The 19,379-nt window shown below is 31.9% G+C and overlaps 6 protein-coding genes across 8 annotated transcripts; 3 read left to right on the top strand and 3 right to left on the bottom strand.

Annotated features, from left to right (window-relative positions):
* The first annotated feature begins 472 nt into the window (after positions 1–472).
* On the top strand, positions 473–4,415 carry LOC107068652 (trehalose transporter 1-like protein). The gene is made up of 11 exons (XM_015325292.2): positions 473–1,106; positions 1,182–1,476; positions 1,552–1,729; positions 1,820–1,955; positions 2,390–2,598; positions 2,670–2,939; positions 3,002–3,224; positions 3,317–3,513; positions 3,603–3,782; positions 3,870–4,004; positions 4,089–4,415. Exons 2-11 carry the CDS (start codon positions 1,460–1,462, stop codon positions 4,158–4,160), a joined length of 1,617 nt encoding a protein of 538 aa, XP_015180778.2. The 5' UTR covers positions 473–1,106; positions 1,182–1,459; the 3' UTR covers positions 4,161–4,415.
* Position 4,416: 1 nt separating this feature from the next.
* Positions 4,417–7,225, bottom strand: Eno (alpha-enolase). Its single transcript, XM_015325293.2, has 7 exons — positions 7,164–7,225; positions 6,471–6,567; positions 6,202–6,375; positions 5,972–6,129; positions 5,609–5,909; positions 5,247–5,533; positions 4,417–5,169 (listed from the first exon to the last, which is right to left on the bottom strand). Exons 2-7 carry the CDS (start codon positions 6,531–6,533, stop codon positions 4,848–4,850), a joined length of 1,305 nt encoding a protein of 434 aa, XP_015180779.1. The 5' UTR covers positions 6,534–6,567; positions 7,164–7,225; the 3' UTR covers positions 4,417–4,847.
* Positions 7,226–7,376: 151 nt separating this feature from the next.
* Pus10 (Pseudouridine synthase 10) lies at positions 7,377–9,881 on the top strand. Of its 2 annotated transcripts, XR_016176781.1 has the most exons (8): positions 7,377–7,769; positions 7,847–7,948; positions 8,018–8,322; positions 8,402–8,607; positions 8,696–8,821; positions 8,899–9,088; positions 9,162–9,708; positions 9,777–9,881. XR_016176781.1 is itself a non-coding variant. In XM_015325285.2 (7 exons), exons 1-7 carry the CDS (start codon positions 7,629–7,631, stop codon positions 9,592–9,594), a joined length of 1,503 nt encoding a protein of 500 aa, XP_015180771.2. In that variant the 5' UTR covers positions 7,377–7,628; the 3' UTR covers positions 9,595–9,723. The 2 variants fall into 2 exon arrangements, 1 of the variants encoding a protein (XP_015180771.2); XM_015325285.2 differs by lacking the exon at positions 9,777–9,881 and having other exon boundaries at positions 9,162–9,723.
* Positions 9,694–11,516, bottom strand: aurB (aurora kinase B). 2 transcript variants are annotated; one of them, XM_015325309.2, is made up of 7 exons: positions 11,364–11,516; positions 11,136–11,290; positions 10,878–11,069; positions 10,647–10,781; positions 10,415–10,573; positions 10,109–10,340; positions 9,694–10,034 (listed from the first exon to the last, which is right to left on the bottom strand). In XM_015325309.2, the coding sequence occupies exons 2-7, from the start codon at positions 11,249–11,251 to the stop codon at positions 9,990–9,992; spliced, it is 879 nt and encodes a 292-aa protein (XP_015180795.2). In that variant the 5' UTR covers positions 11,252–11,290; positions 11,364–11,516; the 3' UTR covers positions 9,694–9,989. The 2 variants fall into 2 exon arrangements, with proteins under 2 accessions (XP_015180795.2, XP_089029385.1); XM_089173259.1 differs by having other exon boundaries at positions 9,694–10,340; positions 11,364–11,515.
* A 130-nt stretch (positions 11,517–11,646) lies between these two features.
* On the top strand, positions 11,647–13,084 carry pasi2 (Protein). The gene is made up of 5 exons (XM_089173260.1): positions 11,647–11,799; positions 11,891–12,102; positions 12,180–12,309; positions 12,382–12,713; positions 12,806–13,084. The coding sequence occupies exons 2-5, from the start codon at positions 11,905–11,907 to the stop codon at positions 12,905–12,907; spliced, it is 762 nt and encodes a 253-aa protein (XP_089029386.1). The 5' UTR covers positions 11,647–11,799; positions 11,891–11,904; the 3' UTR covers positions 12,908–13,084.
* Positions 13,085–13,180: 96 nt separating this feature from the next.
* On the bottom strand, positions 13,181–18,057 carry LOC107068659 (fatty acyl-CoA reductase wat). The gene is made up of 11 exons (XM_015325308.2): positions 17,894–18,057; positions 16,399–16,570; positions 16,179–16,318; positions 15,992–16,114; positions 15,776–15,901; positions 15,310–15,455; positions 15,132–15,241; positions 14,342–14,540; positions 14,027–14,269; positions 13,690–13,947; positions 13,181–13,567 (listed from the first exon to the last, which is right to left on the bottom strand). Exons 2-11 carry the CDS (start codon positions 16,559–16,561, stop codon positions 13,459–13,461), a joined length of 1,617 nt encoding a protein of 538 aa, XP_015180794.1. The 5' UTR covers positions 16,562–16,570; positions 17,894–18,057; the 3' UTR covers positions 13,181–13,458.
* Between the last annotated feature and the right edge of the window lie 1,322 nt (positions 18,058–19,379).

Here is a 19,379-nt window from a genome sequence, read left to right as displayed (position 1 = left end):
AAATTGAACAAATAATAATAGAGGGTTGTGTCACACCGATATTCGTTAACAAGTCCAGTCACAAATGTATGTAATCGGTCAAGTTGAGCCGTCATCCTTGTCTTCTAGTTATCCGAATATCGGGTCAAGGTTATCAGGCTCTCTAATGGACCAACCGGTCACCATGATTCTTGATAGCTACGTTGAATCAATGGCTATCATCTCGGAAATGGGCGTTTGCCCATGCCCCTGACGCAACCCTGACAAACAAATCAAGGACGATTTTCTTTTATTTCGAATCAAATTAACGTTCTAAAATGTTCTTATCGAATTTATACGAGTAACTAGGTTTGCGAATATACGAATGATAGAGAAAGAGAGAGAGAGAGAGAGAGCGAGAGGGAGAGAGAGAGATAGAACAAGGTCCGGATAATAATTATGCGCGCTTTACGGTCGTAAATTATACCATGTCCCGTAGTATAACAGAGGAAACGTTATATATGTATATATAAATGAAATGAAAGCATTGTTTGGGAAACGTGCGTAATAGTGTGAGAAATGGAAAATATACAACGACGACGAGGAAGATTTGAAGAATATTCTAAAATTTCTTTTTTGTCAAGAAAGGTCAACGAACTAGGATGTTTGATTACGATTATTGTCGAAGATTTATTCATGTGTAACGTGTGAAGAAGAGTGATAGTAGGAGAATCGTTCGAGAAAGGGACCTTAATCAAAGTGAACGGCTTATAAGAGGGCGCACGACAAATGTTTCACTCACAGTTCATCGAGGAGTCTCGCGAGTCAAAGCAAAACCTAATAATTCTAACAGACATTACTTTCTTTCTTCTTCATTTAGTTTCGTTCGAGTTAACGAAGTCTTATCTTTATTCTAGTTAAATATATTATCAGTGATTCTCGATATTATTATCGACGAATACCAATGAATTGAACAAAAATCGACAATTATCCGTTATAAAACGACTTTGTTGTTTCTACTAGCAATAAGAGAAAGGCGTGTGTGATTTAAATCAATCAGTCCATTCATTGGAAAAAAACGTTTGGAATCTATTGAAGAAAATTAATTGAATTTCTTATCTAATCGCATAAATTGCTTTTACTTATTGGTAAATAAGATCGTACATAGTTTTTCTTAATCGAATTGTATGTGTATTACTTTCCGAAGTTTCTTTCATTTAAAGGCGACACATCGTGGACATAAGAGAAATCGTTGTTGTTGTTGTTTTTGTTGTTGTTGTTATTATTCGGTGAGTCATCCGATAAAAAGAAAATAATTGCTTAGTCATAATTTAATAGTGGCGTAATGTAAATGTAATCATATGATAAGCGTGATTATCGAGTAGTAGCGAATGGAACGACAACAAAGACAAATCCAAAATGTTCAAATCACAAAGGAATCTCTACCAATAATAAGTTCTAAATAAATCGGAAGGAAATTTGCATATTTTACTTAATCACCATGGTGCTCGGTACTAGGTAATTAAAAATACAAGACAGAGATGCAAATGAAATATGTGAGTTACTATTAAAATAAAATCGTTCTATTCGCAGCGAGGAAAATGAATCCATGTTAGGGAACAATCCGACTAAATATACAAAAGTTGACAAGGCTAAGGATGTCATTGAAGATATTCAAAATAACAACAGTAATACAAATTTGGACGGTTTGTACGAGGTGGAAAATGTCATAAATCGATACTCGTCGAATTGGAAAGCAATTTTTGCTCAGGTAAATGACAAATTCGTAAGAAAATGAAGAAGAGTAGGACGATTCAAATACGATCGACAAAATGTTGTCCTTCTAATATAATTATTGCAGTGTTTAGTAGCTGGTGCTGTTTTATTATTGGCAGCCGGTGCTGGGATGCCTATCGGTTACAGCGCTGTACTTTTGCCACAATTATCTGTGAAGAATGCAACCATGTACGTAGATCGCGAGCTCGGATCGTGGATAGGCAAGTTATCCTTCTTCCAAAATGTTATGTTTATATGAAAAGTACGAATCATTTATTGGTTTAATTGACCCACTTAGTATAAACATTTGCTTATTTCAAATATTCAATGTTATTTGAAGGACTATTTCTTGAATTTCATTCAATTAGAAAAAAGTGTCTTTCCGCGAACTAAAAAGTATTGCATTCTTTGCAAGAGAAAATTGGGACACTGAGGATAAGAAAGGAATTTGAACGTTCGTCCCTTTTGTATTCTTTGTGCTCTTCTATACGGCTCCATAAAAGATTAAATGTTTGTTTTAATGTTTCGTCTATCTAACGATTACAAGCCATTAAAGCGTTATATTCAATGCGTTTCAATTGATACGAAAATTGCTCCTACATAAAAGGAAAGAAATGAAAATAAATAAATAACGCTGAGAAATATTATCCAATAGCATCGGTCCATAGTTTGGCAACTCCGATAGGATCGCTGCTCTCGGGTTCATTTCTAGACATATTAGGCAGACGAGGAAGTTTGCAATTATCCGCAATACCACTTTGCCTTGGCTGGATCGTAATGGGTTTGGCCAAAAACATTCCCACTTTACTCTGTGGTCGAATCATCTGTGGTGTCGCAGTTGGATCTATAGCTGTACCGAGTCAGGTAAGCGCGATAATATTTTCTATACTTTTATTTATGTATTGTACTTTTATAATATATCGCGTTGTTAATAGGTATTTGTAGGAGAGACCGCCGATCCAGGACTACGTGGAATTTTAGTTGGTAGCTCTTTTGCTGCCTACAGTTTTGGAATACTTTCGGTTTACGCTTTCGGAGCATTCTTAAAATGGAACGTCGTTGCTTTTTGCAGCATCGTTTTACCCATTCTTGCTTTTTTTTCCCTTATGTTCTTACCGGAAAGTCCCATTTGGTTGATTAGACAAGGAAAAATTGAAAAAGCGAAAGATGCTTTGTTGTGGTTGAGAGGAGGCGATATAGAACAGGTATTTTTTTCGTATGATTAATTTCATTACAGATAATGCAATAATGCTTCGCGTGCTTTTAGATGAACACGGAAATAACTATATTGGAAGCCAGAGCGAAACTTGATGCTGAACAGAAATCATTAGCAACGTCATTTGGTCAACGAGTATCCTTGACGATGTCCATTATCACTAGCCCTAACGTGCTTAAGCCCTTGTTCATCATAAACATCTTCAATGTTTTGCAATTAAGTAGCGGGACCTACGTAATAGTCTTCTACGCGGTCGATCTTGTTCGAGACATCGGTGAGTTGCCTATGACGTTATCTATAATTTCATATATTTTACGATCAATGTTCATGTTTGTCAATCTATACAATTTTTTGATCGTCATACAGGTAGTGACAATATGGACAGTTATTCAGCCGCCATAATAACGGCACTAACAAGATTCTTTTTCTCTCTGCTAGCCTGCTTTTTATTTCTTAAAATTGGCAGACGTAGTCTTAGTATTTTTTCAGCGATAGGTACGAGCCTTGCTTCGTTTGTACTTGTGGCATATACCTTGATAAAGACAGAAGAATCCGCTATGGATGTAAGTGGTTTTATTTTTCCTCTTCGATTGGTGTGGGGATATATTTTGCATAGATGTTAAATTGACGCATACTTACATACATATTTCAGGCATACGTTCTTGGTATATGTTTGTTCGCTTACGTTGGCGCCAATACCGTAGGTTTGTTCACGCTCCCAGGTTTGATGATCAGCGAATTGTTACCGCAAAATGCTCGAGGTATCGCTGGTGGCTTCAATTTCTTTATTTTCAACATTTTAGTATTCATCGCTACGAAATTTTTCCCAGCGGTATTTACATTTTTGACTATTTTTAAAAACCATTTACATACACTTGTGTGTTTATTCAAGATAATGTTTTATCGTATTGAATTGTAGATAAATAATGCAGTAGGTATAACCGGTGCCTTTACTATTTTCGCTATATTTGCGTTATTAGAGGCAATTTTTGTCTACGTTGCATTACCAGAGACGATGAATCGTACGTTAGAACAAATAGAAGATTACTTTCAGGTAAGAACAAAGAATACTAACGAGTAGCTACTTCAAATAAAAACGCATCGTAATTCATTATTCGTTCATCATTTTTTTTTTCAGCAAAGTAATTTATTATGGATTACCAGATCGAAAGAAAAAAGACAAAATAATGAACTCACGAGACTTTCTTAATTTTTGTCCACTGTCTCACAGTTGTGTGTAAATAGATGTGTTTCTTAATTTTTATCAATATGTGTGTCGAATTTATCTCTTTTTAAGAATAATTCTTTTTTTTTTGTAATTGTAAGTAACGTAAGTTGTATAAAGATACCATTGAGTAACATAATGATGTCACTAATATAATAAGATATTGGACTTGATTTTGATGAAACTCATTGTACAGAATAATACTCATGATGTTGATTAAACTAATTGTACAGAATAATACTTATTTTACAGACTTCACTTTTATTTATCGGTTCATTTGCACAGATATGTTGAATAACAATGTTTTCTTCTTCTAGAAGATAAATATAACAACTTTCTATTCCGTTTAAAGAAACTTCGTTTCGAATTAGATAAACCTTGCATACATCTATCTTCTGAACAATATGTCATAGTTATAAATATAATTGTCGCATTATATGTAATATTTTTGTACGATAAAAGACAACTTTAATAGATTATTTACTATTATTATCACTGTTAAAAAAAAAGAAGAAACAACAACAAAAAATGGCAGAATACGTTTGATCTACGCAATGAAACCGTTTCTAATAATACGTAATGTGAATACATCGTTATTACGTAAACTGATCACTTTGAATGTACTTAACAAATGAACTTTGTAATATGACCGCATAGTATACAGTTTCCTTTTTAAGCGTGTGGATTACGGAATTTTTCTCCGGCAAATTTGGCAGCTGATCCAAGTTCTTCCTCTATACGAAGGATTTGATTGTATTTGGCTAAACGTTCGGAACGACATGGTGCGCCAGTTTTAATTTGACCGGTCGACAAGCCAACAACCAAATCAGCGATGAACGTATCTTCAGTTTCTCCTGAACGATGAGACACCATGGTGCCCCATCCATTCTCTTTACCGTATTTGTGAGCGGCGATCGATTCGGTAACCGAACCTATTTGATTGACTTTTAACAAAAGGCAATTGCAAGCCTTCTTCTCGATCGCTGTCTTGATTCTAGAATATTAAATAAGAAACATATGAAATATAAGATTGGAAATAATTTGTCATTTCTCGCTTGATTTTTCGCTTACCTAGTTGGGTTTGTTACAGTGAGATCGTCTCCGACAATCTGAATTGGGGTAGCAGCTGTCAAGGATGCCCATGATTCCCAAGCATCTTGATCGAAGGGATCTTCGATCGATACGATTGGATAGTTTTTCACGAAATCCAAATATAAATTTTGAAGTTCTTCCGGCTTCAAATAAGCGTTAGGATCGGATTTTTCGTTCTTGAAATCCAAATCGTATTTTCCGTTTGTGTAGAATTCGGATGCAGCCACGTCCATACCAATCTTTATTTTTCCTTCGTAACCGGCAGTCTACGGATGTACGAATAATCGTATTATAAACAAATAATTTTATTAACAATAATTCCAAGTTTTTTTAATTCTTACTTTAATGGCATCTATGATCAAATTCAAAGCTTCTTTGTTTTCCAAAATGTTTGGAGCAAAACCACCCTCGTCGCCAACGGCGGTAGCATCCAAGCCAAACTTCTTTTTAATTCCTGCTTTGAGATGGTGATATACCTCGCTGCCCATTTTCATAGCTTCGGTGAAGCTTGAAGCACCGGTCGGTAAAATCATGAATTCTTGCATGGCCAATTTATTGCCAGCATGGGATCCACCATTGATTACATTGAAGGCAGGAACTGGTAAGATGATTTCATTGTTTCCAGCCAATTCTGCGATATACCTACAATTCAGGAATATAAATAATATAAATACTATCAATCTTATACATCTTTAGCAGCGTACTTGTATAGTGGAATCCCTTTCTTAGCAGCTCCTGCTTTACAAACAGCAAGTGAAACGCCTAAAATTGCATTGGCACCAAGTTTAGATTTGTTGGGAGTCCCGTCTAATTTAATAAGGAAATTGTCGATTTCGGTTTGTTGAGTAATTTCCAAGTTGGCCTAGAAAAATTATTCCTATTGTGATAGTTGTCGTTGCATATATATAGAAATTCTTGTCCAAAGTTTATATACCTTCAATAATTCAGGAGCAATAATAGAATTAATGTTATCCACAGCTTTGAATACAGATTTTCCATGATATTTCGATTTATCGTTGTCACGAAGCTCCAGGGCTTCGTGAATTCCCGTTGACGCACCGGATGGTACAGCAGCACGGAAAAGACCACAATCTGTGACTAGGTCAACCTGAAAATGAACCGATAACATCGTGTAACCGTGAACTTCATGAGAAAAAATAAATATTAGAATTTGCTTCAAATAGAAAATAGAAATATTCTTACCTCTACGGTTGGATTGCCACGAGAGTCAAAAATCTGACGAGCTTTAATACTTTTAATTGCCATATTGTTGATTATATCGCAGTTCACGGATGAAAATCTATAAATAACGTGACATGATTACAACTACGACGACCAATATATCAATCAAAAGCTCATCTATATGCGCGCGACCTTATAGTATTTCTTAATTCCTATTCATTTCTATTTATATTCTTTTGAAAGGTATTGTGAAGTAAATATTTCCAATTACGATAAACAATGACATTAAGGAATTAAATTACGATGCTCGAAATGGTAGAGGATGTGTCAGAAGATACACGCCTTTGAATAACTTTTAACCTTGACAAGGTCAACGCTAAGAGGACCCATTTAAATGCATATATAGATATATATCAATGACAGAAAAGAGTCAACACATCTTGCCTTTTTTTTTCTAAATATCTAGACACTACAAATAAATCACGACACGTGAAAAATAAATAACACAAGGATTTTTTATTTTCGTATTGAAAATTACCGGTACGCCAGAAGATTTTATTCGACATGATGTTAATTGATCGTTCAAATATACTCTTACTGCAATTAAATCCGATCATGATGACGATTAAATAAAATCAAATTGAATTCAATGAAAAAAGATATTTATAAAAAAATAATGTATTATCAAATGACACTTATGCAATGATAGCTTACCAAACGTAACGATCTACTCGGATGGTTCGAAGCAGAATGAAGTAACAGACTATCGATATTCTTCTATCTCATTTCGAATCGACTTCTATCGATATTCCTCCATCTTATTTCAAATCGACTTTTATCGATATTCCTCCATCTTATTTCGAATCGATTTATATCTACTTATATCGATTACCAATTCTTTATTATTAATAATTATATTTTTTATCTATACGATATGTTGTTAATATGTCTTATTTCAAGATTATTAATTTTTTTCCGAAAAATCGATATGTAATGACATACTTTATATAATAAATATTTCGAAAGTTGGTATTAGTCAGAATTTAGAATTCTTTCAAATTTCCCTATATAAATACACGTTTTTTTTTGTGAATTTTTGATTTGTAAATTAATGATAAAAAATCTAACAAAAATATTGTTATAACATTTTTTATATTGAAGCAGACTATATAATTACTAATGGGTTCTGTTCTAACGGAAGAACAAGAAAAAATCTTTCATTTATTGAGGTTAGAAAAATGTTGTTTAAGATGTTGTTTACGTTTCACTGGTTTCCACAATGCCAAATATTATCAAGATATGGACAAATTGAAAAATCTTGTATGTTGTTTATTTCTTATTTCTTAGATTAATTATTTTCTATATATAGATGCCATTTATTTTGTTTGATTTACCAGGTACAATCTTCAGAAGCGAAGAAAGTAGAAGAAAATGATCTTCCCTGTATCGCTTGCTTAGGTATTCTTCAATCTAAAGTAGAAGAAAGTTTAATAGAAAAAGTAAGTATATTATTTTAAGTATGCATCCGCATACGTAAAGGTATTATGGAAAATAAATATTGTTTTCAGATTAAACAAGAAGTACAAAATGAAAATTATGATTGTTCGACGTTTACTTACGGTTTAAACGTACCTCTATCTCTGCTTCTCAGAGAAAGATCCTTGCATATTTATATTGCCGAAAAGTTAAATCTAACTAAAGATAATTATACCCTTAAATATGGAACGCTTAATGTCAAAGACATATGGAGATGGATCAATCTTTCTAAACTGGAAGATATTATTGGTAAACGTCCTGATCTTTCAACACCGTCTCCGTTTTTAATAGACATTTCTTTTTTATATAAAAATGATGAAAATGAATGTTGTACAATGTAAGTTACATTTTGTATTATTATTATTATTTAAAAAAAACTTAATCTCTCTACAGAAATATTTTCATTTTTCTTTCAGATTAGATCAATATCATAAAGTAGTAAGAGTGTTCAAGAAAAGAAAGTACGGTCAAAATAAATGTAGTAGAAATAGCATAGAATCTGCGATGATTAATATAACAGATGAAATGTTTCAAAAGTATTACTCATTTCCACCCGTGCAACCAGATACTTTTATAGACATTGGAAAAGTCTTGTGCACTCACAGTAGTATTTATATAGGAGGTATGTTAGTTATTAATAATCTTCTATAAGAAATAATATATAAGAAATTTAGCATTTTTTATATGTAATTGTATTGCTTTTTTATTAGGACGTTATACTAAGCTTTCTCGACAACTTTCTCAAACGCCTTGGTTCATATACGGTAAAAAGAAAATGGAAACATCTGTGCAAGACATAATATGTGAACCCATTATAAAAGCTGTCGGAGCTAAAGGTAATTGAATAATTTCATTTAAAACAAAACAAATGTGAATATATGATAATGTATATATATATATATATCTGTTATAGCAATCAAATTTCAAGCTTCTGGAAGAGAAGATGTTGATGTAAGAACCCTAAATTCCGGTAGACCATTTGCAATTGAATTAATAAATCCTCGAATTACGAAGATAAGTACTGAACTTTTATCAAACTTGGTAACGATAATCAACGATAGTTCTACGCAAGTTAAGATAACTAATTTGAAATTACTAACAAGGTAAGTGTTGATAAATGTGACAAATTTATTTGTAGGTATAATTCTTTTGTAATTTAATTTGTTTTATTTTTAGGGACGATTTAAAAAGGTTAAAAGAAGGTGAAACTGATAAAACAAAATCTTATCGAGCGCTTTGCATATGTCGTAGCGCACCGCAAAACACGTCGAGCATTGAATTGTTAAATGAGTTAAAAAATGTGGAAATAGTTCAAAAAACACCGATGCGAGTTTTGCATAGACGTCCATTGGCTCCCCGTGTACGTTACATATACAATATGCGCGCTCGATGGGCTAGACCACAAGAATTACTAAATTTACCAAACGCACCCACCGATATCGATAATATGTTTTTTGTATTGGATCTAAGAACACATGCTGGTACTTATGTCAAGGAATTCATTCATGGAGATTTTGGACGAACAAAACCAAGTTTATCAGATCTTTTGAATATCGAAGTAGATATTGTTGCATTGGATGTTATAAGCATTAATTTAGATTGGCCATAAAAGACTATTATCTACTTCCTGCATCGTGCCCTCGTTAAAAATACGAACAATAAAATAATAAATCGAATTGTATGGCACTAATAAGAGAATGTTATAAGAATGTAAAAAGACCATGTATGTAAAAATTTATATTTGTGTTTAATTATAGTGTCTAATAATCCTTTTATATTAAAACTTTTTAGGAATAATTTTGATTTATACTTAATTTGCTAATATATATAGATTGGTGATATGTATAAAAATAGTTATACATTTGGTTAAAATGAAACATAACAAACGAGTATCAATTGAACCACGAGGTAATGTTCAATATGACGTTTTATCATTTTACGTAAACATAACGTGTGTAAATCATTATGCATTATTCTTATGTTCTTGTATCCAAAAATGTTTCTTTACAGCTGCCAGTGATATTCTTTCTGAACCTTTTTTTTGATTAACTGAAATTATAAATTCAATTATAAATTCAAATATAAATTCTCTTCTTCCTAGCACTTATAATTATATATAATACCTTTGAAATAAGATCTTTGGCACCGGGTGTTATTTGTTCCGGCCATTGGATATTTAAGGTTTTTATTTTTACATATGTTTCTTGTTGAGAATCGCTAAGGAATGGCGGTCTCCCTACTAGAAATTCATAGCAGAGTATTCCAAGGCACCAATGATCAACGTATATATCATATGTTTGTCCAGTTACCATTTCTGGAGGTAAATAATCCAATGTCCCACATAATGTATTCCGTCTAAAATAATAATACATTTAATAATTATATTGCAAAATTAGTAAATCAAAATAAAATATATATTTGAAACTAACTTTGACGAAGGCGCATGAACTGACCATCCAAAATCTGCCAATTTGACATCACCATTATATGTGAGCAATAAATTTTCTGGTTTTATATCTCTATGGATTACATTATTTTTATGGCAATATTCCAAAGCGTCAGCTACTTGATATGTATACTTAGCCGAACTATAAAAGTAACATACAAAATAATTTATATCATAATTGCAAGTTAAAAATTGAAATTATTCAAAGTATTTACAGATGCTCGTTAAATCTTTCTCCAGGTTGACGCTTTAATTCTTTATATAGTTCTCCTCTCGCAGCAAACTCTAATACTAAGTAAATTCGTTTGTGATCATGAAAGAAAGTTAATAATTGCAGAATGTGTGGATGCCTGTAAAAAAAAAAAAAAAAAGAAAACAAAGGGAAATGTTTAAAAATCATTTAAAAGATAAAATTAAACGTACTAGATTAATGAACATTAATTTACCGTAAATGCGATTGTATCTCTATTTCACGCATAACTTGTTTCTCAACACGACCTTTTATTAATTCAACCTTATAAAGAGTTTTTAAGGCAATCATGTAACGAGTACTCTTTTCTCTAGCAAGATATACTCGACCAAACTTTCCACGTCCAAGAGGAGCCCCTAATTCAAAATCATTCAAGCTCCATTGATATCTGAAAAATAGACAAAATAAAATTATCAAATTGTTTGATTATATTTGAAAACTCATTTATACTCACTTTGGACCACGTCCTTCGATATGTTCTTGCATTTTATACATCGTATTTTGTGCATTGTCGATGTATTCCAAAGGAATGTCGGAAGGAAACTTAAGATTTTGAAAATTCAAGGCCATTTTTAAAAAAATACCTTTTACTTGTGTATTGTTATTTTTCTAAAATAAAAACAAATTGTGCATATATTATTTAACTTGAAAATTAATGGACGCCAGAGAAAATACTAAATACCTGTTGAAAAGAGTTCTTAAAAGTACGTAGATTTTAGAATAACTTAATTAAAATAAACAAACAACTGAAAAAGTTTCTGAAAATTTCTTCTAACCGATTTACCGTACAACCGACATTTCAAATATCATTGCTATTAGGTACTGTATTAAGATATTCGAATTGGAATGACAATGTGACCAATCGTAAAAAAAGAAAATGAAAAAACCCCAACTAAGACTTAAGTATGATTTGATCACTAGAATAGATGTCACCACAGTTTTTCTGACACCCTAATTTAGGGAATATAAACATCTCATTAAAATTCATGTGAAATTAGTGTGTATTTGAGGCGTGTCTTTTGGGTGTGCGTTATTTTCTACGTTGACTTGTGTTTTTTTAACATTGCACAATAATTCTTGTCAAGAATAATAAGATTTTAATTGAAAAAGTTAATACGGTAAGTCTCTATATTAATAATATATGAAATGTAAGATATATTTGCATAGAGATTAATTTACAAACATACTTTGTTTTTAATGTTTTTATAGAAGAAAAAATAACAATGAATTATGGAAAGAGATCACCAAGTATGGGAACACCTTCGGTTTATTCTCACGTTACATCAAGGAGTAGCGCAAATCTCAGATCTTCTAGATCTGTACGCAGTGTTAAAATACCTTGGTATCAAAAACCAATTTTAAAGCACGCTTATATACTAGACATTCAGAGAGGAGCTATGCTCGTAGCAGTATTTGCATTGGTATCTATTCTACGATGTTAATTTAAGAGGTAAAGTGATGTATTTATATTTTGATAGTTCAATATTCCTTTCCTTAGTGTTTGGCACTTTTCACCATGTGTACGGTAATATTCGACATCTATTGCCTTTCTCAAGCTACGCCTGGTTCTACTCATTACGGATACTATATTATATCGTATGAATTTGTTTATATTGGCAATCAACACGGTAAGTTGTAAGATTATTACTTAATAATTATTGAAATATTCGTTAAATATTAAAAAAATCTGTTGTTTTCAGTTCGTAATGCTCTCATAGTTTTTGCCTTATTCTCTATGATTGGTGGAATAGTCGTTTTTATTACTTCATTGATGCTTATTACCGCATTGCGTAAGGAATACGAAAAGAAAATGGTACCGTGGTTGTACAGTTTTGCTGCATTTACAATATTTCGTCTTTTTGCTTTTCTGTTCTTCAGTATCGTCAATGATTTGATATTTGCATACAATATCATAATATGTTTATTGTGGATAATATTTATTTCATTTTCCGTTTATGGATGGTTAATCGTATATTCTCTATATATTGAACTAAGCGACCTCACTAGATTAGAAGACTTAGCACACTTGAGGGTAAGAATCATTTCATTGCAATATAACCGAAAATTATTTGAGCGAGTCCAATTAAAAGATAAATGAGAAATGTATATATTACTTTGTTTTAGATCGGTACTATGCAATCTTTAAATGCATCGACAACGCACTCCATTGCCGGTTCTAGGCCTACAACGCCGCATAGCACGGTATCGACAATGCCTGTCAATTAACATTTTTATTACATACTGTTCTTATAATGGGAAGTAAGAGAAATTTCCTACTTGTGACCGAATGCATTTTTTACGCATTCAAAATTCTATCGAATCTCAAATATCAATTCCGTCCCAATGTTTATTAAAAATATATTTATAGTATATAGTTATTATATTTAAAAATATCAATAATTAATATTATCACACAATAATACATATTATTGTGACGTTAGTGATATAAAATCATATGTTAAAATAAGTATTATATATATATATATAAAGTATTGTAAGTATTTTGATAAAGTCAGATTTTTATATATACGTATATTTACAAAAGTTTCTATGTATATTGTCAGAGTAGTATAAATAGAGATAGTAGATTTCTGATCGAAATTGAATAAAATACTTGTTAGAAGTTTGCTCGAGTCAATTCATATCGTCGAACAAATTAAAATGATTTCGTTGAAGAATTTTTATAATTTAATGTTTTATTTGTTTCCGGGGCTTTTTACTTTGGCATTCTTCAAATGAAATACTTATAAAATAAATTATAATACTAAATTGCACGCTTATCCATGAAAACTTGGGTAAGGAAATATTTTACAAAATATTTTAAAAATTGTCCAGAAACCACCTAAGTAGAAGAGTATTTTGAAAATATGATGTATCCAATACAATCTATAACACAAAACGATTGAAAAAAAGAATTGAATTATTTGTTAAAACAATAACAAAAGAATGATTATTAATAAATATCTTTTGTAAATACAAATGATATAGGTGATAACAAATAGACTTACCTTTTTAATTTTAATTGAGAACTCTCTAAAGTATCTTTATTTTCCTTAAATAAATAAGTGCGTATTCCTTTCATATACTTATGTAAATATAACTGCCAGTCAAAATTGGCCATACTAAATCTAAAAAGTTGTTGATCTTTCGAATTTAGTCTTGTCCACATATTGTGTACGTTGTCATTAACAAATACCCAATTTCTGGTACAGAAAAATGATAATATCTCGACGAAATTGTTAATTTTGTTAATTGTTTTGCGCATTCTGTAAACAATTCAAATGAAATAATTATTGAGTAATAATTAATGAAAAAGACGAAGAAGAGTAAGCATTATTGCTTTACCTCGGTTTCTTGCCTAAGCAAAATAGGATGATATCAATGAGAGTCGCGGGTAACGTTTGAAAAATGAAAGATAAAATGTTGTATAATAACTTATTTTTGGTTGTTATTAGAGTCGGATACCATATCATATTGCTCGAGGGATACTGACGAATATAAGGATAACAAATATGATGATATTGGTCCCACGTTAGCGGTGCTTCAGTCGATGCTACGACATTATATATGAGCATGTCGTCTCCTTTTCTGTAACGATAATTTATTAGAAAATTATCTAAATGGATAAATTTGAATCTAAAGGAATAACATCGATATTACCTATTAGTATGCATTGTAATGTCCCATGCGGATGCGATAATGGCATTGACGGTAATATCGACGGGTATTATATCAGCGATTTTAGCAGAGTCACAGTACATGACCCTTAAAATACCGCTGGAAGCAGCAGCGGTTATACCGTTTGGTCCATAAATGTTGTCGAGCCATCCTTCTATAGGTTCGTAAGCCGTTGATATAACTGTGATTAACAAACACACAAACAGTAATATCCTATGTCCCCTGGGAAAAGCGTATTACTATTAATTTCTAAATACGAATCGACGACATTTGTGTTTAGGAATGACGATTATCTCGGGATCTTTTTCGCGGCTTAGATTTATTTGGATTTTTTTTAAAAGCTCGTTTCAAGGGAGTCGTTGAAGTTGATTTGGATGTTCCCGAGGGTGTTAAAGATTCAAGAGAGATTCTGCTCATGGCGGCCAGATTTTCCTCGAAATCGGGATAATCTTCGGGATACATGGTTTCGAATGGGACGGTATAAGGAACGATTTGTTTCTTGGAACGTGCGACCGTATAAATGAGAGCGCAAACGAAAAGAATACTCTTGCCGAGAAGTGTAAGAAGAAAAATACCGATAGCCATTGCGATTTGCCATAAGAATGATATGGTCCCGGTAACGAGATACATGCCGATCGCTAAACACATTTTATTATCCCGACTTGTATTTTCTTTCGTGCGTTAGATTTGTGATTCTGCCATTTTCCGAAACAAAAGGACCACTCTATTCGAATAAAAAACAAGAGAAATAACAAAAGAAATATTTTCTCACCTATGGCAGGTCGAACTATTCCTATTGGTAGATTTCCGTGTTTCTCTTTTATCAGACTTTCCGCCATAGCTTTCGTGAACGTATACATATTTGGCCATTTGCTCGTCACGCTGTACAAACGATGTGAGGAATAAGAAATGAGTATAAATTATAACGATGTAGATAATAACACTCTTACTTTTGATATTTATTCTCGAGTTCTTCTTCTGACAATGTCTCCGTTAATCTCAAAAGTTCTTCATGATGAACGGAATATTTGTAGAAGCGTTCTTCGATTTGTTTTTCGAAGCAATTCGCATAAGCAGTGGATACGTGAACCAATGCCTGGAAAAATATTCTTTTATATTTCTTTTTTTTTTAGTCAATATTTCGCGTCGGATTAGATGTATAGAAGCAAAAGCAAAAAAAAAAAAAAAAAAGAAAAGGAAAAAGTGAATAATATTTGCTAAAAGAATCGAGTTTGATCCTCTCAAGATTGAACGTTGACCAACGAGCGTGTATAGTTACTATGTGTTAGAATAACAATACTTTTCAGAGAGATTGTGTAAATATTGAAATAACGTAAATCTAAGAAAAAGAATCGACGAATATTTGTCGAAAGGGATAATACGCGTAATATATATCTATAAAGAAAAAAAAATAACCTTAAGTTTTGGCATAGATTTGCACATTTCCAAAAGATCATTGGTACTTCGAACATTTATGACGGTTGCGAGTTTGAGTTTTTCATTGAATCGGACCGTTGCTGCTACGTGAAAGACTATCGACACCTGGAAAACAGAGAAAAGAACCAGAGAAAAGTAGTCAAAAATAAGAATAACGAGATAACATTAGAAAAGATGATTATCGAAGACGGTCACCTCATTTTCAAGCATTTTACGATCTTTAGTCGAAAGTCCTAGTTTTTCTACACCACAATCTCCACATACAGCCACGATTTTGTCACGATACTTTGGTACCTCTTTCTTCATCCGATCGAACACCTGAAAAACCATTTTAGAGTTTTTAGAGAGCAAGCCCTAAAAGTTATTATAGTTATACACTTACACAATCTTCGAATAGTTCTTCTATCCTAGCTTTTGCATTTTTTTCTTTTTTGGATCGTATCAATAAATAAATGAATGAGATGCCAGGACAACTGCGTAAAAGTTTCTCTATCAAGATTTTTCCTAAAAAGCCTGTTCCACCTAAAGGACGGAAAGAAAAAAATACAAATTAATTATAAAGAATATGAAACAATCGAAAATGTTTGTAAGAGATACTCTACCGGTTATTAAAATCTTCTGTTCCATGTAAAATTCTTGAATCGGTGTTCCTCGTCGTTCTTTTTCATTGATAACCTTGTCCAAAATATTATTATTATTATTATTAGTATTATTATTATTATTATTATAATTCGTTTCGCCCAAATGATTTAATATAGTGCTCATCTTTCCTTCCTGTGTAAAAAAGGAGATAAAAGAATAAATAAGATTTATACAGAGTCTCTCGGTCCAAGGTAATATTATGATCTAATGTTAAACGTGTTAATTATGCAAATGAACGTTTCAAGTAGCTTTAAGAAAATTTCGAAGAAAAATATGATCAAGAGAACTTGAGAGAACGTAATCTCTATGGAATCATTGATTGATCACGTAATTTTAATTGAATTAATTTGTATTACAAAATAGAAATGAATAAAAATATGAAAATTCAAATTGTAATTGAAATATGAGAAATATTTTGTAACGATTTTTAAAGTTGTCAACACATGTTGTGAGCAAGTTATTTTGTCCCTATTATTTTCTCTCTATGTTTTTTGTTTATTCTTTTTGGACATGACATTGCGTCAATCGGTTATGATTGCAACTTGACTGCGCAATTGATTGAAATATTAGTCTGTGGGTCAAGGGTATGTGGAAAGTTATCTCTCAGAAGTTCTCGACGAAACTGTCGGCTAATCTCGGTACGTCCGGCTCGATATTAAACTACGTTTACTATGTTCACCGTTACTTAAAACGAACCATGGGTATCCATCGTTTTTGTTCAGTCGAGTCTTTCACTAAACTTTACAAATTTGCAGTTACCGTTTTCAAATAACCGCTCGAGTAATTCAATATACTAGACGATAAGATTTATTATATGCATTAATTTGCGTTAATATGCGTTAATATGCGTTAATATGTGTTAATATGAGTTAATATGCGTATGCACGAATATTACGCAAGGATCAAAGAAACGTCGATTAAAAATTCGGTCGAGTTATTTTCTGTGTGCGACTTATGAATCGTTAATGCATCGTGAAAGTGTTCTACGTATCGATAAATTTTCTTAAATGGGGGGCCGTACCTCTTTGTCTCGTATAAAACAACTATGAACAAAATTTCATTCCTTTTGACATTGCGAATAGATTCGTAACCTGTTTTTGTCTCGAGAATATCTCAAGTAGTCCACAATAAAAGTAATCAAATAGAGGAAGAAAAATAACGGTACAAAAAAAAAGATAGAAAAAAAAAGTAAAAAAGAAAAAAAGTCGGTCATTCGTTCGTTCATTTGCGTGTGATACTTTATTCTCGTGTGAGGAATGTGCACCGTTTGTATTTTTCACTAACGGGGTATCTCGTATCATACCACCTCATATTTTTTTCTTCGTTGTCAATAGTTCAACACCGTTTGTTGACCGAACTGAGAGAGAAAAGTTGTTTTTTCTTCTAAAACGAGTTAGGTAAAAAAAGAAGAAAGAAAGAAGAAAGAAAGAATGAAAGAAATAAAAATACACCTACTTGATAAAATATGATTCCTTGTCCTCCTGATTTAAATCTCAACAATGATATCGAAGAGAGGTTCGAAGAGAGGTGATAGAAGGCGAACTCGTATGAGTTCGGTAAGAAGTTTCGAAGAAAACTGAACAGCGAATTGATTTCACAAACACTAAGTCCGCTTTTGTACTCACCTCCTTCTCCAATTATAACTCCTTCGTCTTCTTCGTCTTCTTCCTCTTTTTCTTCTTTTTCTTCTCCTTCGAATATTGTTCTTGCTCGTCTTCTTCAAGGAAGGACAAAGATCGACTCCACATTGACTTTTGATTTCTTTAATCCTGATAATACGTGTACCTACTTTCCAGTTCTAGGCTCTCCTTCTCTCTCCCCTTCTCTCTCCCCCCTTCTCTTTCTCCTCTTTCCCTCTTCATCTTTCACATCGAAGTTTTGCTTACGATGGAATATCATTTGTTTTTATTCATCCCTCGATTTTTTTTTTCGATAAACTTGCAAGATCCTATTTCGTAATTTCGTATGACCTTCTATATTCTCTTACCTTTTTTAAAGTAATTATACAACTTTCTCATTTATCCCGCATATTAAATATATGCTTAGTAGTATTTTCAAAATTATATCATACTTTTTTTTTCTATGCGATAGAATTGTAATCGCTAAAAATGGAAGATTAATTATTATTCATTGTCGATGTATATTACCATGTATGTATTGTGGGCAAAATATCATATAAATTATAAAACAAACAAAATTTTAGATTTTGCGTCATTATTTTCCAAATGATTGAATGAAAAAATAATGAAATCTATTTATCTATTTGTTCTTTAGTTCATTTTCAATTTTTCTTTTACTCTTTGCGAATTTGTTAGTCTAATTTGCCTAAATATAAGAGCTAATTTAAAGTTATTAAATGTAATTAATTTTATTAATATTTGTATATAATTTTTATACCACTAAACAGCAATTTCTTTAATATATTCATATTTGAAAAAGACATAATGACTAAGACAAAATTTATTCACGAAGGTCACCTGTGTTCAATTAATAACTTAATTTATTACTTTTTAGTATATAAGAATAATTTAATTTTTTATATATATTACTTATTAGCACATAAGAAAAATATTATGTAAATATTAAATGTAAAATTAATGTATATATTTGACATATTATTATTATTATTTGACATTAGGAACTCGAAAGTTCATTGCCGCAAATACCAAATTTTCCCGTCCCTGAGCGCGATCCTTCCATTCACAGTCTTCATATCCTATTTCTTTTAGGTCCTTTCTACTATTATCCTCCCATCTACGTCTGGGTCTACTTAGTAGTCTTTTCCTGTTTGGTATATATATATATAAAAAAACATCTCATTGTATTTTACGCCAACTCATTCTTTCTAACTATCTCTAGTAGTTGTTTCAATCATTATTTTGAACGTCATTACAATCGTCATTCTAGGTGCCATAAATGTAATAACATAATTCCTTTCGTT

This window comes from Polistes dominula, unplaced genomic scaffold, assembly GCF_049000335.1.
Source record: "Polistes dominula isolate Pdom_NZ unplaced genomic scaffold, Pdom_raw_medaka scaffold_35, whole genome shotgun sequence".
In the NCBI taxonomy this organism is placed as follows: domain Eukaryota; kingdom Metazoa; phylum Arthropoda; class Insecta; order Hymenoptera; family Vespidae; genus Polistes; species Polistes dominula.
This window is presented reverse-complemented; position numbering and strand designations above follow the sequence as displayed.